This window comes from Drosophila navojoa, chromosome 2 (assembly GCF_054131105.1).
Source record: "Drosophila navojoa isolate 15081-1374.11 chromosome 2, UAZ_NAV_1.0, whole genome shotgun sequence".
Taxonomy (NCBI): Eukaryota; Metazoa; Arthropoda; class Insecta; order Diptera; family Drosophilidae; genus Drosophila; species Drosophila navojoa.
In genome coordinates this window covers 3087863-3101504 of record NC_142890.1, presented here as the reverse complement: position 1 = coordinate 3101504, position 13642 = coordinate 3087863, and the positions used below count along the sequence as shown (strand labels likewise).

General features: G+C 40.0%; 3 protein-coding genes across 4 annotated transcripts; 1 reads left to right on the top strand and 2 right to left on the bottom strand.

Annotated features, from left to right (window-relative positions):
* Positions 1-4216: 4216 nt before the first annotated feature.
* Bet5 (blocked early in transport 5) lies at positions 4217-4961 on the bottom strand. The gene is made up of 3 exons (XM_018100463.3): positions 4772-4961; positions 4552-4694; positions 4217-4486 (listed from the first exon to the last, which is right to left on the bottom strand). The coding sequence occupies exons 1-3, from the start codon at positions 4868-4870 to the stop codon at positions 4291-4293; spliced, it is 438 nt and encodes a 145-aa protein (XP_017955952.1). The 5' UTR covers positions 4871-4961; the 3' UTR covers positions 4217-4290.
* A 246-nt stretch (positions 4962-5207) lies between these two features.
* On the top strand, positions 5208-9718 carry Su(var)3-7 (Suppressor of variegation 3-7). 2 transcript variants are annotated; one of them, XM_089257783.1, is made up of 5 exons: positions 5208-6023; positions 6082-6639; positions 6703-7029; positions 7089-7985; positions 8053-9718. In XM_089257783.1, the coding sequence occupies exons 1-5, from the start codon at positions 5365-5367 to the stop codon at positions 9242-9244; spliced, it is 3633 nt and encodes a 1210-aa protein (XP_089113909.1). In that variant the 5' UTR covers positions 5208-5364; the 3' UTR covers positions 9245-9718. The 2 variants fall into 2 exon arrangements, with proteins under 2 accessions (XP_089113909.1, XP_017953454.1); XM_018097965.3 differs by having other exon boundaries at positions 8038-9718.
* A 293-nt stretch (positions 9719-10011) lies between these two features.
* TBC1D5 (TBC1 domain family member 5) lies at positions 10012-12675 on the bottom strand. The gene is made up of 7 exons (XM_018113437.3): positions 12159-12675; positions 11691-12095; positions 11539-11632; positions 11335-11480; positions 11133-11275; positions 10721-11061; positions 10012-10662 (listed from the first exon to the last, which is right to left on the bottom strand). Exons 1-7 carry the CDS (start codon positions 12500-12502, stop codon positions 10168-10170), a joined length of 1968 nt encoding a protein of 655 aa, XP_017968926.1. The 5' UTR covers positions 12503-12675; the 3' UTR covers positions 10012-10167.
* Positions 12676-13642: the final 967 nt, after the last annotated feature.

Sequence of the window (13642 nt, the reverse complement as noted above, 5' to 3'; positions counted from 1 at the left end):
TTAAGAGGATAGTGAACTGGTGGAATTTCAGAAATTAGTTGAAAATAATATCAATTAAAATCAGTGTTGTATAATATATAATTTATGATCCAAATTGAATCTAATATTAATAATAAATAAGTAAATAAATAAAGTTTGATTACTAAAAAAAAATTAATTCATGATATAGTGTGATATAATAGGAAGTTGAATAGTTACATAAATATGAGAAAAATTGGCAATATGTAATACTTTTTCTTTTTATAATATATTTAATATAATGTGTTTAAATCTCTCTGCCTGATGAGAATTAATATGAAAAAAATAAAAATAAATAAATAAATAAATATATATATATATATATATATATATATATATATATATATATATATATATATATATATATATATATATATATATATATATATATATATATATATATATATATATATGTACATCTGCATTCGTTCGTCTCCTAATTAGATTGAAATTTAAATCTTTAACGAAGTTTTGCTTTTACTCATCTTGTATGCAAAGTAAATTTTATAATGGGGTGAAGCGAATGATTATCTCACATAGTTAACCTAGGTCAAAGCAGCGTAGACAATCTTCAATTTTTGCATTTAAAATTTTAGTTAAATATAGGAAATACAAGTATTTAAAAATAATGTTAATTTTACTTGTAAACAGCGTTCTATGCTTTATCACATTGATATTCGGAGTAGCATTTACGGATTATTATTTAAAGAAAGTACCGGTCATATAAACAACAGACTTCTTGATATTCGTGCTAAACTGTAAATATGTTCCCATTGAGAGAAAAAAACGAGTGAAGCTAAAATTCAATTTTCGTTCATTAATATCTAATAATAACATCTAATAGCAATTCAATCTTGGCAACCCTTAGGACAGAAATTATTTAAGTACTATAGCTAATCATCTATAAATTACTTAAACAATACATCTCAGATTTAAACAAAGTACACAGCTGTTCAGTTCCAACGCCTCTTAAAAAATTCTCAATTATTCAATATTAACAACACAATTTTTGCTCATTAGGGTAATTATTATTATTTATTTTCTTAAATATTTGTATTAGTCATATGGTATATATATAACGTAATGCATAAACTAAAAATATTGTAAATAGTTTATCTAAATATTTTTTGCTCTTTTTCATGGCTTAACTAAGTCGTAATTTCTGTATATGGTCAAACAGGCAGCATTCTATCTAGAAGAAATAAAGCGGTTGCCAAGCCGAAATTCGATGAGCTATTTGTGGATTTTTAGAAAGCCCTAAGAATAATGCATAAAATGACTTTATGAATAAAATATATTTTATTTGAATCATTTAAAAAGTTGTTCAATGTATAAAGTTCATGAAGAAAACGAAACTTTATAAATCCTATATAATAAATGGTTAGACTAAAGCTTAGTAAATATGCATCATTGAATAAAAGTGGGATAAATCGAAGTCGGTCTTATCTACTCAGCCAGAATCTTTTTTTTAATACACTATACCCAAAATTTCATCGCACCTGTGTTGTTCGTTCCCCGTTCTTATTTTAGGCACAAGACTCATTTGCATAGTATTTTAGCTAACCTCATTAGCATCGATCTTTTGCCAGTTGGTCAACAACTTCGCAGTTTCGAAGATTTCTGGTTAACAAATAAGATGAGCCCAAGGCCCTTTCACAATTGAGCGTGGGCTCAAGTGCTTCGTTAGGCTTAGTTAGCAACAAAATATTAAAGCTTCCTCTTCCCCCTTTTTCACATTTAATTGTGCTAAAGCGAAAAGCTGTACGACAATTGCCTATCAAAGGTTTCACAATTATTTACCCCAGCCGGTAGGTTCCCGGTTCCCACACACCAAACAATGGCCCCACAATATTATAGCCTGACCATTAAGCTGTGGAAACTGTCATTTAAAGCACTATAATGAACTTTTTGGGTTGTATGCTATTTCTTTAGAGTGTATGCATTTAAAGTGCTTTCAATGAAATCAGAGTTGCAACAGTTCTGCTTTAGCAACTCTGTAAATATAGAGCTATTCACGCAACCGATATAGTTATATTAATAACTCTATGTATTGGTGAATTTTTATTATAATCAATACGTTTCAATAATTTTGATATATAAAACTGCGTTTTTTCCACCTACATTTATGTTCTTCAAGCTCCGAAAGTGAAATAAATACATACAATTTTGTTTTTTTAAGAGTCAATAGATCATAATAAAATCATATAATAATATCATGAATATCATTGTAATAAAAAGAAACATAAAGAGTATTATTTATTAAAATATGTAACTATTATAGATATTTCATAATCCATTCCATTAACTCTCCACACCCAACACAGTCCCTCCCACTCAAGCTACAAATCTCCAACTAGAGCACACCAACTTCTCATGTGACACACTTACAAATTGACTGGTTTTCATTTTCCAATTGGATGCGGCCCACCAATGCGTTCATAACCTTGTAAACTTTTCGGTTGACATCTAATAAAACCCACTGAATGAGCTTTCGTAATTTGCGTAACATTTGCAGACCCAAAAAAAAAAAAAAAAACAAATTTGGAAAAACTGAAATGCAGAAAGTTGTGAGCAAAAGAAACAAGCAAGAGCGTAACACAAACACACACACACAAACAAAGTTGTAGGGATACGAGCGGCGTTTAATTGGGCTGACTGAATCGATGGTAATCGTGATCGTGTCATCGATAAACGAAAACAAAACCACCAACTAGCAAATTGAAAGAAAGCCGAAGGCAAACAGACGCCAACCGGTATTTGCTATTGATAAACACAAATCTGAATACTTATATAAATATATACATGTGCATACAGACATACAGACATTTACACATGCATAAATACATTCATACATATGTATGTATGTATATGTGTGCAATAATTGGATTTGGAAAGGGCATTTTGTAAGATGTTGGCGCCGTAATGTGACAGTTCGGTTGATTTATTAAATGCTGGTTTTCCTACATATATGTATGTATGTATGCATACACCTACATACACCATTTTCTATTACTATCTACAATATAGCACTAGCCCACTCAATAACTGAGGCCTAAAAACTCGCTTTACATTTCGATTTCCATTGTGTTTGCAACTTTTGCTTTTGATTTTGATTTTGCTTTTGCAATGCCCTGTTGAAACCCGGTTTCGAATTTAACCCAAGCATCAGTGTGACAGAAAGAAAAAGACATACAAATAAATATAGACCAAAAACTGCAAATGACTTGCATGAATGTTTAAATAAGTGAGACATCGTAAAAACAGGCAAAAACAAAATACATGAAACATAAATATTTGAAAATTTTGTTTTTGGTCTGACGAAGTTGAAATGCTCTGCAGGCAACTGAAGCACATAAAACGGCTTCCATAAATGAACTAGCTCAAACAAACATGTTCCAATTCATATGTAAATTGGATAACAAAAACAATATGCACATACATACATACATATGCATATCTACATATAAAATAATAAATGATGACATGTTATGTATGTATAAACTTGGGGCTTAGCATATGTATTTGGTGACATAGTCAAACTACACGCACCGAAAAGTATACTTATGTACATATATACATATATAAGCATATTTGTATGTATGTATGCATGTATTAGCAAGCCCAAAAGGTTGCTAACGGTACTGCAGCGACTGGTTTTGCGAAAAGGCAATCGTTCAGCAGATTCGAAGTTAAATGTTCGCATCTCGCTCTGTCACCCTTGCGTCTGGCATTTGCCATACTCTTCATTGCTCTTAGCTTTGGATCTTTCCACCCAAGTACATGAGTGTGCTTAAGTATATACATACATACATATGTATGTATGTGTGTGTATGGGCAGCTCACAACATTTTGCAAATCATTTTCCATTGCGCAAATCCCTTGGATGCGAGGCAGAGCAACTGGCGATGGGGGCGAGTTAGTCACAGATTTAATAGCTGCAACAATAACTGTCTTCACATGCGAAACGCTAACGAATTTGCGCGGACAAAAAAAAAACGCAAAACAAAAGATAATATGCAATTGCAAATCATAAATTTGGATGCTTGCGAGTAACAGTTCAGTTGTAGTATTTCCCTTGCGCAAGTGTCGGGCGGCTTCTTTTCAAATGATGCCGCGACAATTCGCAGTTTCCTGCTGTGCGAACATAATTGGGGGCCACGGTAGCTGTTAACAACTACAATTTGGGGACGCAATGCGCTTGTCACATACTATTTGATGTTTTATTTACATTTATACGTACATATCTATTAGCTATACAGTGGGCTTAAATTTCTAAATATTTCTAATGCCGAAAATGGGCGACTGCTTGACAAATTCGTCGAGTTTGCTTTGAAACAGCTCCGATGTAACCACTGTGCCGGGCGTCCACAGTGGATCACGCACCACATACTCCACCCAGACTTTGGCGTACAGCTGTTGCAGAAGCTCCTTCACATTGATGGCTGCGGTGTCTGTGTTTAGCACGAATCTAAGCAAATACAAAAGAAGCTTAATTTTAATTTAGATCTTTAGATCAGCTGTTGCTTTACTAACTTCAATCCCGAGGGCGTCTCCAAATAGTGCAACGCGTAGCGATTTGTTTTGTAGTAAAGAAACCCTTCTCGTGGGTCGTGGGGGGATATTTTGCTGACAAAGGACTTGATGGAGAAGAGCATGCCGTACGTTAGTTTCGCTTCCTGAAATTTATTTTATTTTTAATATTGTATACAACAAATTGGCATTGTCTTTGCCATTGACGTGAATGAATGTGTACCTCTTCTCGGGTTATGCCTGATTTTTTGGTACGGTTCCACTCGGCGTAGTGCATCAGAGTGCCCATTTTGTCGAATATATACAAATTAAATATCGTCATTTTGCTTTAATCACAGCTAAATGCAATACAAAATACAGCAACAAAATTAACAATAACAAATGCTGCAACAGTGTGACCCTACTATGACTATTTATATCAATAGGAGTTGCGATATATTTGTAGATGCAAAGGGGTAGCTCAAAAATATATATTACGCTTGACTAGTGATTAATTTCAGAATATAATGGACATAATACATATTCGTTTTATTAACTTCATTTAATAATTAATAAATAAATTTCGAATTTTAATATTTTGAATTTTGCAACACTGACATATCGATATATCCCCGCCAATCGTTGAGAAGTTTTTGCAAGAGTGCAAGAGCGTAATGTTTTGTAATCGATAACTTCAAGCGAACGCGAACTGGACTGCATTGCGAATTTTAAGAGCCAACCTTACTTTAAAGTTATTCTATTGTAATTTAAACAAATGGTCTAGAAAACAATTCAATTACAGTCTGGATAAACGGAGTTTGCTCTGTCCAGATTGAAATGGAATCGCCTATCGCGGAAATTGCTGGAAATTCCCTACCAAATGCAAACGATGCCGGTAATACCTACAAAATGGCGTCGTCGTCGTCGTCAAAGAAATCAACTACCGCCGAACACGAGTTAAAAATAATGGAAGTGGAAGGCGCCACAGCAGAAACAGTAGTAATTGAGTTAGATGACGAAGATGGAGATGAAGTCGGATTGGTTGGTGAAAGACAAACGGCAAATGTTGGCAATGCCGGCGAGGATCCCCAGTTGGATGACAAAACCTCAACCAAAACGGAGCCCAGCAGCGATGGCGAAAGTGCCGCTTCATATAATGGACCCGATCCGATGGGTTTGCTGGAACGCATCGATTCCAGCAAAGAGGTGGACTATGATGATGATGAGGAGGAGGAGGCCAGCGCCGACGAGGCAAGCAGCAGCGGCTCGCGTGGCATCAGTCGCAGTGAACGCTGGCAAATCTGGATGAAACGCTGGCCTTGGCTGCTGCACGAGGAGAGCGACGGCGACTTTGCCTTTTGCTTGTACTGCAATGTGATCATCAATATAAACAAAAAGATGAAATACATTCAGCAACACAATCTGTCGCTCTATCATCAGGAGCGTGAGGCCAACTATTTGGTCTTTAAGAACAGCGAAGAGTATAGGCAAAGCGGGTATAAAACTATTAATAACTATTGCTCTAATCCGTAACTAAATAATACTACTTCCCAGACTGAATGAGCGGGAGATCAAGCATGAGTTCGGCACAGATAACTATGTGGCCGCTATGAAAATAAAGCGCGCCAACGAAGTGGAGAAGCTAAACGATTTCAATTGGCAGCGTTGGCTAAGCTGTCACGATTGGCTGGAGCGCACTCAGAAGGAGGGAACAGTTGGTCTGTGCAAGTGCTGCAATGTGCGCATGAACGTGGAGTTTGTCTACTTGCGCAAGCGGCACGAGAGCAGCAAAGGACATTGCGAGGCCCAGCGATCAATGGAGAAGCGCAAACGCAAACCCAGCGGCAGCCAATCGGACAGCGCGGACAATCAAACGCAGGACCTGCAAGATAGTGGCAAAGCTACTGCTGAAGATACGCTTGTGATGACTGTCGTTGACTCTTGCGGAGAGTCCACGGATCCCAGTGACTGGTGTGAGCTTTTGCCCGACACAAGTCCGCAGCAATGCCGTTGCACGCTCTGCGATTGCCGCATGGCCATAACCAGCTTCATGCGCCACCTGAAGACCAAAGTGCATTGCAGTAATTTAATCGCATTCAAGCAGAAACAATTGTGCGTATAATTAATTGCATTCATGTTGCCTATTAAATATAACCTCTGTTAATTTGCTTCTAGATCGAAGCTCAATCGCGGCATTTGGGCACAGTATGCAGAGCAACATCCTTGGATAGTGGCCGATCCCAATGATCCTTCAATAGCCTTCTGTCATATCTGCAGCCGACGCTTCATTTACGGGCATTCCGAAATCAAGCGTAAAAACCATGAGAACTCTGAGAAACATCAAGCTGCAATGGCGGCAACTGTCGCGCTCAATGGTGACGAGCAGGAGGATGAGGAAGAGGAGGAGGAGCAGGGGCAGTCCGACGCGCAGACAGAAGGCAGTGACGATGATTATATCCAGGAAGACGACAAGCTATCCACCTCGCAAAGAAGCTCCCCAGAGTAAGCAAAGAAATTTCTTCTCCCGATTGTTATAAATAATTTTGAAACTTTTCTCACAGAGGGGAGGAAAACACCGCGAAGAAAGCCAAGCACGTGGTGCGACAGTTTTCGTGGCTACGCTGCTCGAAGGACCGCAAAATCCAAATATGTAAATTCTGTCGCGTGCGCTTCCACAGCGAGTCGAACAAGGGGCGTCACGAACAGAGCGCACGCCACAAGAAGCTTGCGGCCCAGTTCAAAGCGCGCCAAGCAGCACGCCGTAAGGAAGCGCGAATACAGCGCAAACTCGAGGAGGAAAACGATGATGGCGATCAGAGCAATGCCGAGTCCGTAGATGTAACTGTTGATGACGATAACTCGCATTCAGTGTCAACCCCCAAAGCATTACCGAAGCCAGTATTCAAGGCCGTACCGGCCACCATGCAGGGCAAGGTAATGGTGTGGAAGGATCGCTTTCCCTGGCTTTCGTACAAACGCAGCGAGGCTCGCCACAATTACGGCTGGTGCAAGCTCTGCGAAGTGTCTGTCTTCCTGCCCAGCTTTAAGTACGCCTCCAAGCACCAGCGCAGCTCTCGACACGTTCGCTTGCGTTTCGAGCGCAAACGATCTGCTCGAATGCCGCCTACAGCTGCTGAGGCAACGCCTTCACCAGCCTCTTCAGCGCTAACCACGGGCGAAGCTAAGCATAAAGCGGCTATGGCCGAGCTGCAGGCGAAATACGATTGGCTGGAGCCAGATGTCAACGATGAGAATTATTGCCATTGCAAGCTCTGCGAGACTCGGCTGCCCATTAAGATATTCTTTTTGCGGCAGCACGATGGATCACGCAAGCATCTGGAGCAGTTGGAGCGACTTAGAAATACTAGCGAGATTACCACGATAACGACTACCGAAGCTGATCCAGCCGCGTCTATAATGGATGTGGACCAGGAGAGCGAAGAGGAGTTGAGCGTTAAGTAAGCAAATGACACGGTCTCACTAAATGCAACTCAATTAACTCATTTCTAGTCCGCTTCTCTCTAGGTCTGAATGCAGCACTGGTGAGCAGCCGCCAGCAAAACGGATGCGTCGCTCGATGGAGATTCGCCGCATATTGCGCGCATTGCGCGATTCAGCGGGCAAGCGAAGTGATGAACGCAGCCAGTTGGATATGGCCAAGGACATGATATGCTCCTCCTTTGACATTGTATCGCGTCTGCGTACTCTCGAGCGTGAAAAGGATTCGCCAGCCAATACATCATCCCACAATTGCTCATTGGCTAACGTGTCCGTTACACAGCCCCGGGACACCATGGAGCTGTTCTTCGAGAGCATCACACAGACCATGAAAAGTCTGCCCGGGGATCTAGCTGCTGAAGGCAAAGCCAAAATCATGCAAATTGTATGCGACCTGGAGTTGCGCGGCATCCAACGTAACACCTCAGTGCTAGCAGCTGATTCTGCTCAGTCGAGGGACAAGGCAGCAGAGGTCACACCTAGAGACAGTGACCCGGTACGCTTAAATTTCGAGGAAGATAACCAAACGCTGCAACGAGTTCCCGAATCACCAGAATCTGCGTCTCCATTTATTACTCTAGAGGATCTGCCGGATGAACCGCCGGCACCGTTAAGGCAGGCGTTGTCCAGCAACAATAACACACCCGAGCCCAATCAGAGCTCGTCTACAGTTGAACATACGGCGCCAGCTGTCGCAAATATCAGTGTGTCATCATCAGATCCTTGCAATGGACGCACGCAGGAGGTGATGTTCAAGGTGCGACGCTTTCTGAACAACTCCACTTCCAAGCCCGAGGATTCAGTGCGCGTTGTGCCCATCAATAGGCTGACCACAAAGAATGCCAATTGCGGTGGTGCGCGCGGAAATGGCCCAAATACTTTAAGGATCCAATCGAAGCAATCGAATCATGCGCCACCGAACGTCGTTGTAATGAACACACCTCCCAGTTCCAACTCGGACGTAAGCAATGGCAGCACTGGCGGTACGCCCGTCTATCGGCGGGTTCATAACAAGAACACCATCGTTGTACCAGTTCAGAGCTCTGGGCAGGCTCAACAGATGAGGCAGCAGAAGCCCAGCCAACAGCAGAGGACTACTGTCTACTCGAACGCCGGCACCAACACACCGCAACACATCCAAGATCAGGCAAATCGCCAATATGTTTTAAACCGCACAGTGGTGCAATCCAACAAACCATCACATCCAGCCAATATGTAAAACGCGTTGATATATACAAATAGCTAAGTAACGCCTTTTCGCAGTTGTTTCACGAAACAACTGTAAGGAAATCAAATTTCTCTTTGTGTTAAGTTAAAAGATTTCTATGACATATAACATATAGCTGTAAATGTCTTGACTGTTAACCGAAATGTTAAATTTGAATTAGAATCAAGCCACGGTGTTCCCATGCCATTGTTATTATTATGCTTAGATTATCACATATATATATATATTATTATTTTCCTGAAACCTGAAGTCTTATATTCTCCACGATACTTGAATTGAAAATACGTTAGTGTTAAGCAAATTATTCAATTTGAATAAGAATCAAATTATACACTACTCATCTATTTGGATAGATAAACTAATTATTCTCTTATTCTTTATATGTATATACATGCATTTTTTTTTTGCTGATCTTCAAGTTGTATTTAAATTAAAGTTTACCTTTAAATTGGTTTGCTATGATTATTTGACTTTTACTGAAGTATGAAGTTTTTATTCACTGTCACTCGATTTTTTTTAATATGCCTAAGAAAAAAGTCTTAATAATTTCGAGCTCTAATCACAAAATATCTGAAAATAAAAAAAAATGCTTAATAATTTTTTTAGTTTATAAATATAATTTTCAGTATCACATGAATACGCGTTGACATTTCATGTTGCAATAAAAATGAAAGAAAGTTACAAATATATGTATATATAGTATATAAAACAGCGTAAAATTATAAAGTTATACGTATGTATATATATGTGTGTATATATAAGGGTTTCAGCACATTGCATCCATTTATTTTCCTGTTATTACTCCGATGCAGTTCATACAAATAAAAAATGAATAATTAAGGTTTTTATCAAGGATTCACAATTTGTTAGCTTAATTTGTAAAATAATATTCAGTCGATGGCTGAAACATTGTTTCATTGCGGCCGTTGCGGCTGTTGCGGCTCGGCCGCGGGTAAACCATTTTGCAGCACCATTTGTTCGGGTCTCTCGTCGCTGATGATGGTCGACAGCTCGATCTCCCGTCGATCGCCCAGCAACCGGCGCGTCGAACTGTGCATGAAGGCATTCTCCGGCATTTCATAGCTACTGCTAGCCACGGGCACCTGCGCCATTTGAGCAATTGGAGGCGTGATGGCAGCGGCATTGCTTCGCTTGCGATTCAATTGCTTGCGCTCATTGGCCTCCAGTGCCTCATCAATGGGCGCTGTGGCCACATGCAGCGGAAATATTAATTTCACATCTAGAAAACTGCACAGCTCCTCCATGCCATCGAGAGCACGACTGAGATCTTCGTTGCTCTGCTTGCCCATGTGCTGGCGCACAGTGCTTAAATAGCCAAGCAGTTTGTTGCGAGCTATTTTGATGACCGTCTGCGCGTTCTTCAGCTCCAGGCGCAGCAGCTCAGGACTCTGGAAGACGGATAAAGTTAAAAATTGGTATTCACGTGGGACACTGAATTAAGTTTACATCTTCGAGGTAGCCATCCATGGCGACGCTATTGACATCCTGTAGCTTCGCCAATGCAGAGGAACTCTCAGCATTGCGAGCCTGCATATAGCTGATGTGGCGATCAATTTGGGTACCCACATTTGAAGACTCGGAGCTAGTGCGCACACGCTGCTGTGATGTTTGCGGCTCAGATGCGGGCGAATTGTTTGTGAATGATACACAGGAGAAGGCATTCGCTGGGTACTCGAATTGTTTGGGATTCAGCATGTGCAAGGCGTGTCGCAGCACCAGATTGACATCGACATGGCTGGGATAGCGCATGAGGTAAGTCATGGATGTCGTATAATCACTCAGCAGCACTGCAAAAACAAATCGCAAAGCAAATCAAAAAGGGGAATCTTTGCACATATATATATGTATATATACGCACGCTTATCTCGTATGTGCACCAGCATGGCCACCAATATATAGTTGGGCAGATCGAAGCGATCGCTGTCTGCAAAGATGGCATCCCAGAGCAGCAGCAAATCCAGCAGCATGAATTCCCGTCCGAACAACAGACGCAGCCAGCGACTGAAAATTAACAAAGGAAAGTTTTTATATAAATTACATTTTAAGGGAATTTCACTCACATGCCAAATATATGCAATGGAATTTCCATTTTGAGCAGATAGTGATGCAAATGCTGATCCTGCTTGGCCAATATTTTATCGCGTATCAAATTCAACTGGCTGATAACCTCCACCTCTGATTGCGGCTCTGCGTCAGCGCCGGGGGTCTGTAATTAAATGTATATTGTACTTGTTTAAAGCAATGAATCCAGGGCAATGGCTTACGTCGCTCGCTGTCTGCAACTCAACAGGGGACGACGCTATGCTAGTAACTCGATAATACGCTTCCACAGAAGACATGAGGCGCGAGAAGATAGAACTAGAAAGACAGAATTTTATCAAATTAGATATATAATGGATATATCAATGAAACCTACTAGGTATCCGCCTCCAGATATGCCGCATCCAGCACATTTAACAGAGCTTCATTGATGTCCGTCTTGGCTATCTCTTTGTAATGCAACAGCGACTGATGATCGCTGTAGACCACAAAGATGATGGGTGCCAATATCTCATGCATGCCCTGCCTGTAGCACATGTACGGATGCTCCCGGGCATAGTAGAAGAGTATGTTTGTCATGGCATTTTGTATTAGGGATTTGCGAAAGAAATCCACGCCCGGAAACGTGCGCACCACATCCTGGCGAATGACAGCGAATAGCTCCTGATCGCTAAAATACTGATTCCAGACACTTTTCGTCGACTGCGATAAGGGATCATCGTCTACAGGCCCAGCCAGCTCGTGAGGATTGCGCACATAGTCCACGCGAAACTTCTCGTATCTGCAAATTCGTTTTCACATCATTAAAGCACTTTTACTTTGTTTACTGTATTAGTTAATTAACCTGCTTCGCTGCTGTGTGCGCTGGATATGCCAGCTGCGATGATCTGCGCTCAGCACTCGCAGCAGCAGCGCCCAGTGGATGCTGCGAAACTTTGACATTTTCAGCTGACCTTTGAATGCAGCCAAACGCAAAGACTCGGGGTCCTCGTCCAAATTGGACAGCAATTGCGCCCATTCCTGCCTGTAGCGTTCCACAGAGGTCATGGCCTGGCCTTTGTCAACAGGTGTAGGTTCTATCACGGCCCTGCCCGTTTCCTCACGTATGTTTGTTTTTATGGCTGCTCTTGCATCTGCCTTTGACGTCGGCATATATAATTTGATAGCTTCTATGCCCCGCACAGTCATTGCTTTGTTACTGGCTGCTCTACGCGAATTGTAAATGAAAGCATAATCGCACCAAATTGAATTGAATTTACAAATACTATATAAAAAGTGGTTTACAAAACAAAGCTGATTATATTTGGCAACATTTGTGAGATAAGGGTGCAAGTGTGACCGACTTGCGTGTAAAGATTTATTACATTTTACACGGGTCTGGCAAGCACAGCTTTAGTTTCGATTGTTAATAACTTATCGATGTTAGCAATAGAATCGTAATAGAATAACTGTTTAAATTCAAAATATGTTAGTGTTCTTGGTCTCAAACAAAATTTCAAACAGTTTTTTTTTCTAGCCATACAATTTTAAAATGTAAACATATAAATGTTAATACTAATCCGCTTAACAGCATACAGCATAATTTAGAATCTCATGTATATCAGTTGTAGAGACTGCTTGTTATCTGCTAAATAATTACGACAATCGATAACTCCAGCTTCAGTTTGTATTTGGCCGTTGCAGTATAATTACATTTAATCACTGACCAGAGATTTAATCAAGCACTGATAGCTACAGCATTTATTTATTTTTTCTAGAACAGCTGCAATTTAATTAAATATGTTGGTGATTATCAAATTAAAGTTTAAAAACTGGTTTGAAAATCATAAAATTTCCTATATCTAAATTATAAATATTAATGCTAAGCTACTGTTCAACATTCCGTTTATTTGGAATTTCATATTTACCATTGCTAGTGTCTAGGGATAAAAATTACTGCGCCAATTGATAGTTACAGCTTTAGTGTGTAGGCCGTTACATCATGAATGAGTGATGTAAAAAAGACAAAAAGAAATGTGAAAAGCTTGTTAAGATTTTTGTATCTAGAATAGAATCAAAATCAACTATGTTGGTGGTTATTCTCTTAGTTTAAAAACCGGTTTTCTGAGCATAAAATTTTCTAGCATATAAATAAAGACTAATGCTAAGCCACTGTACAGCATTTGGTGCGTTTAGAATTTTATGGATAGCAGCGCTAAATGCTGTTAACATAAATTTGCGGCACTCGATAGTTCCAGTTTTAGTTTGCATTTGGCCGTTATAGCATAGGGGCATTTATGCAAACACTTTTATTTGAAAAGCGAAGCAATTAAAAAATCATTTTAATAT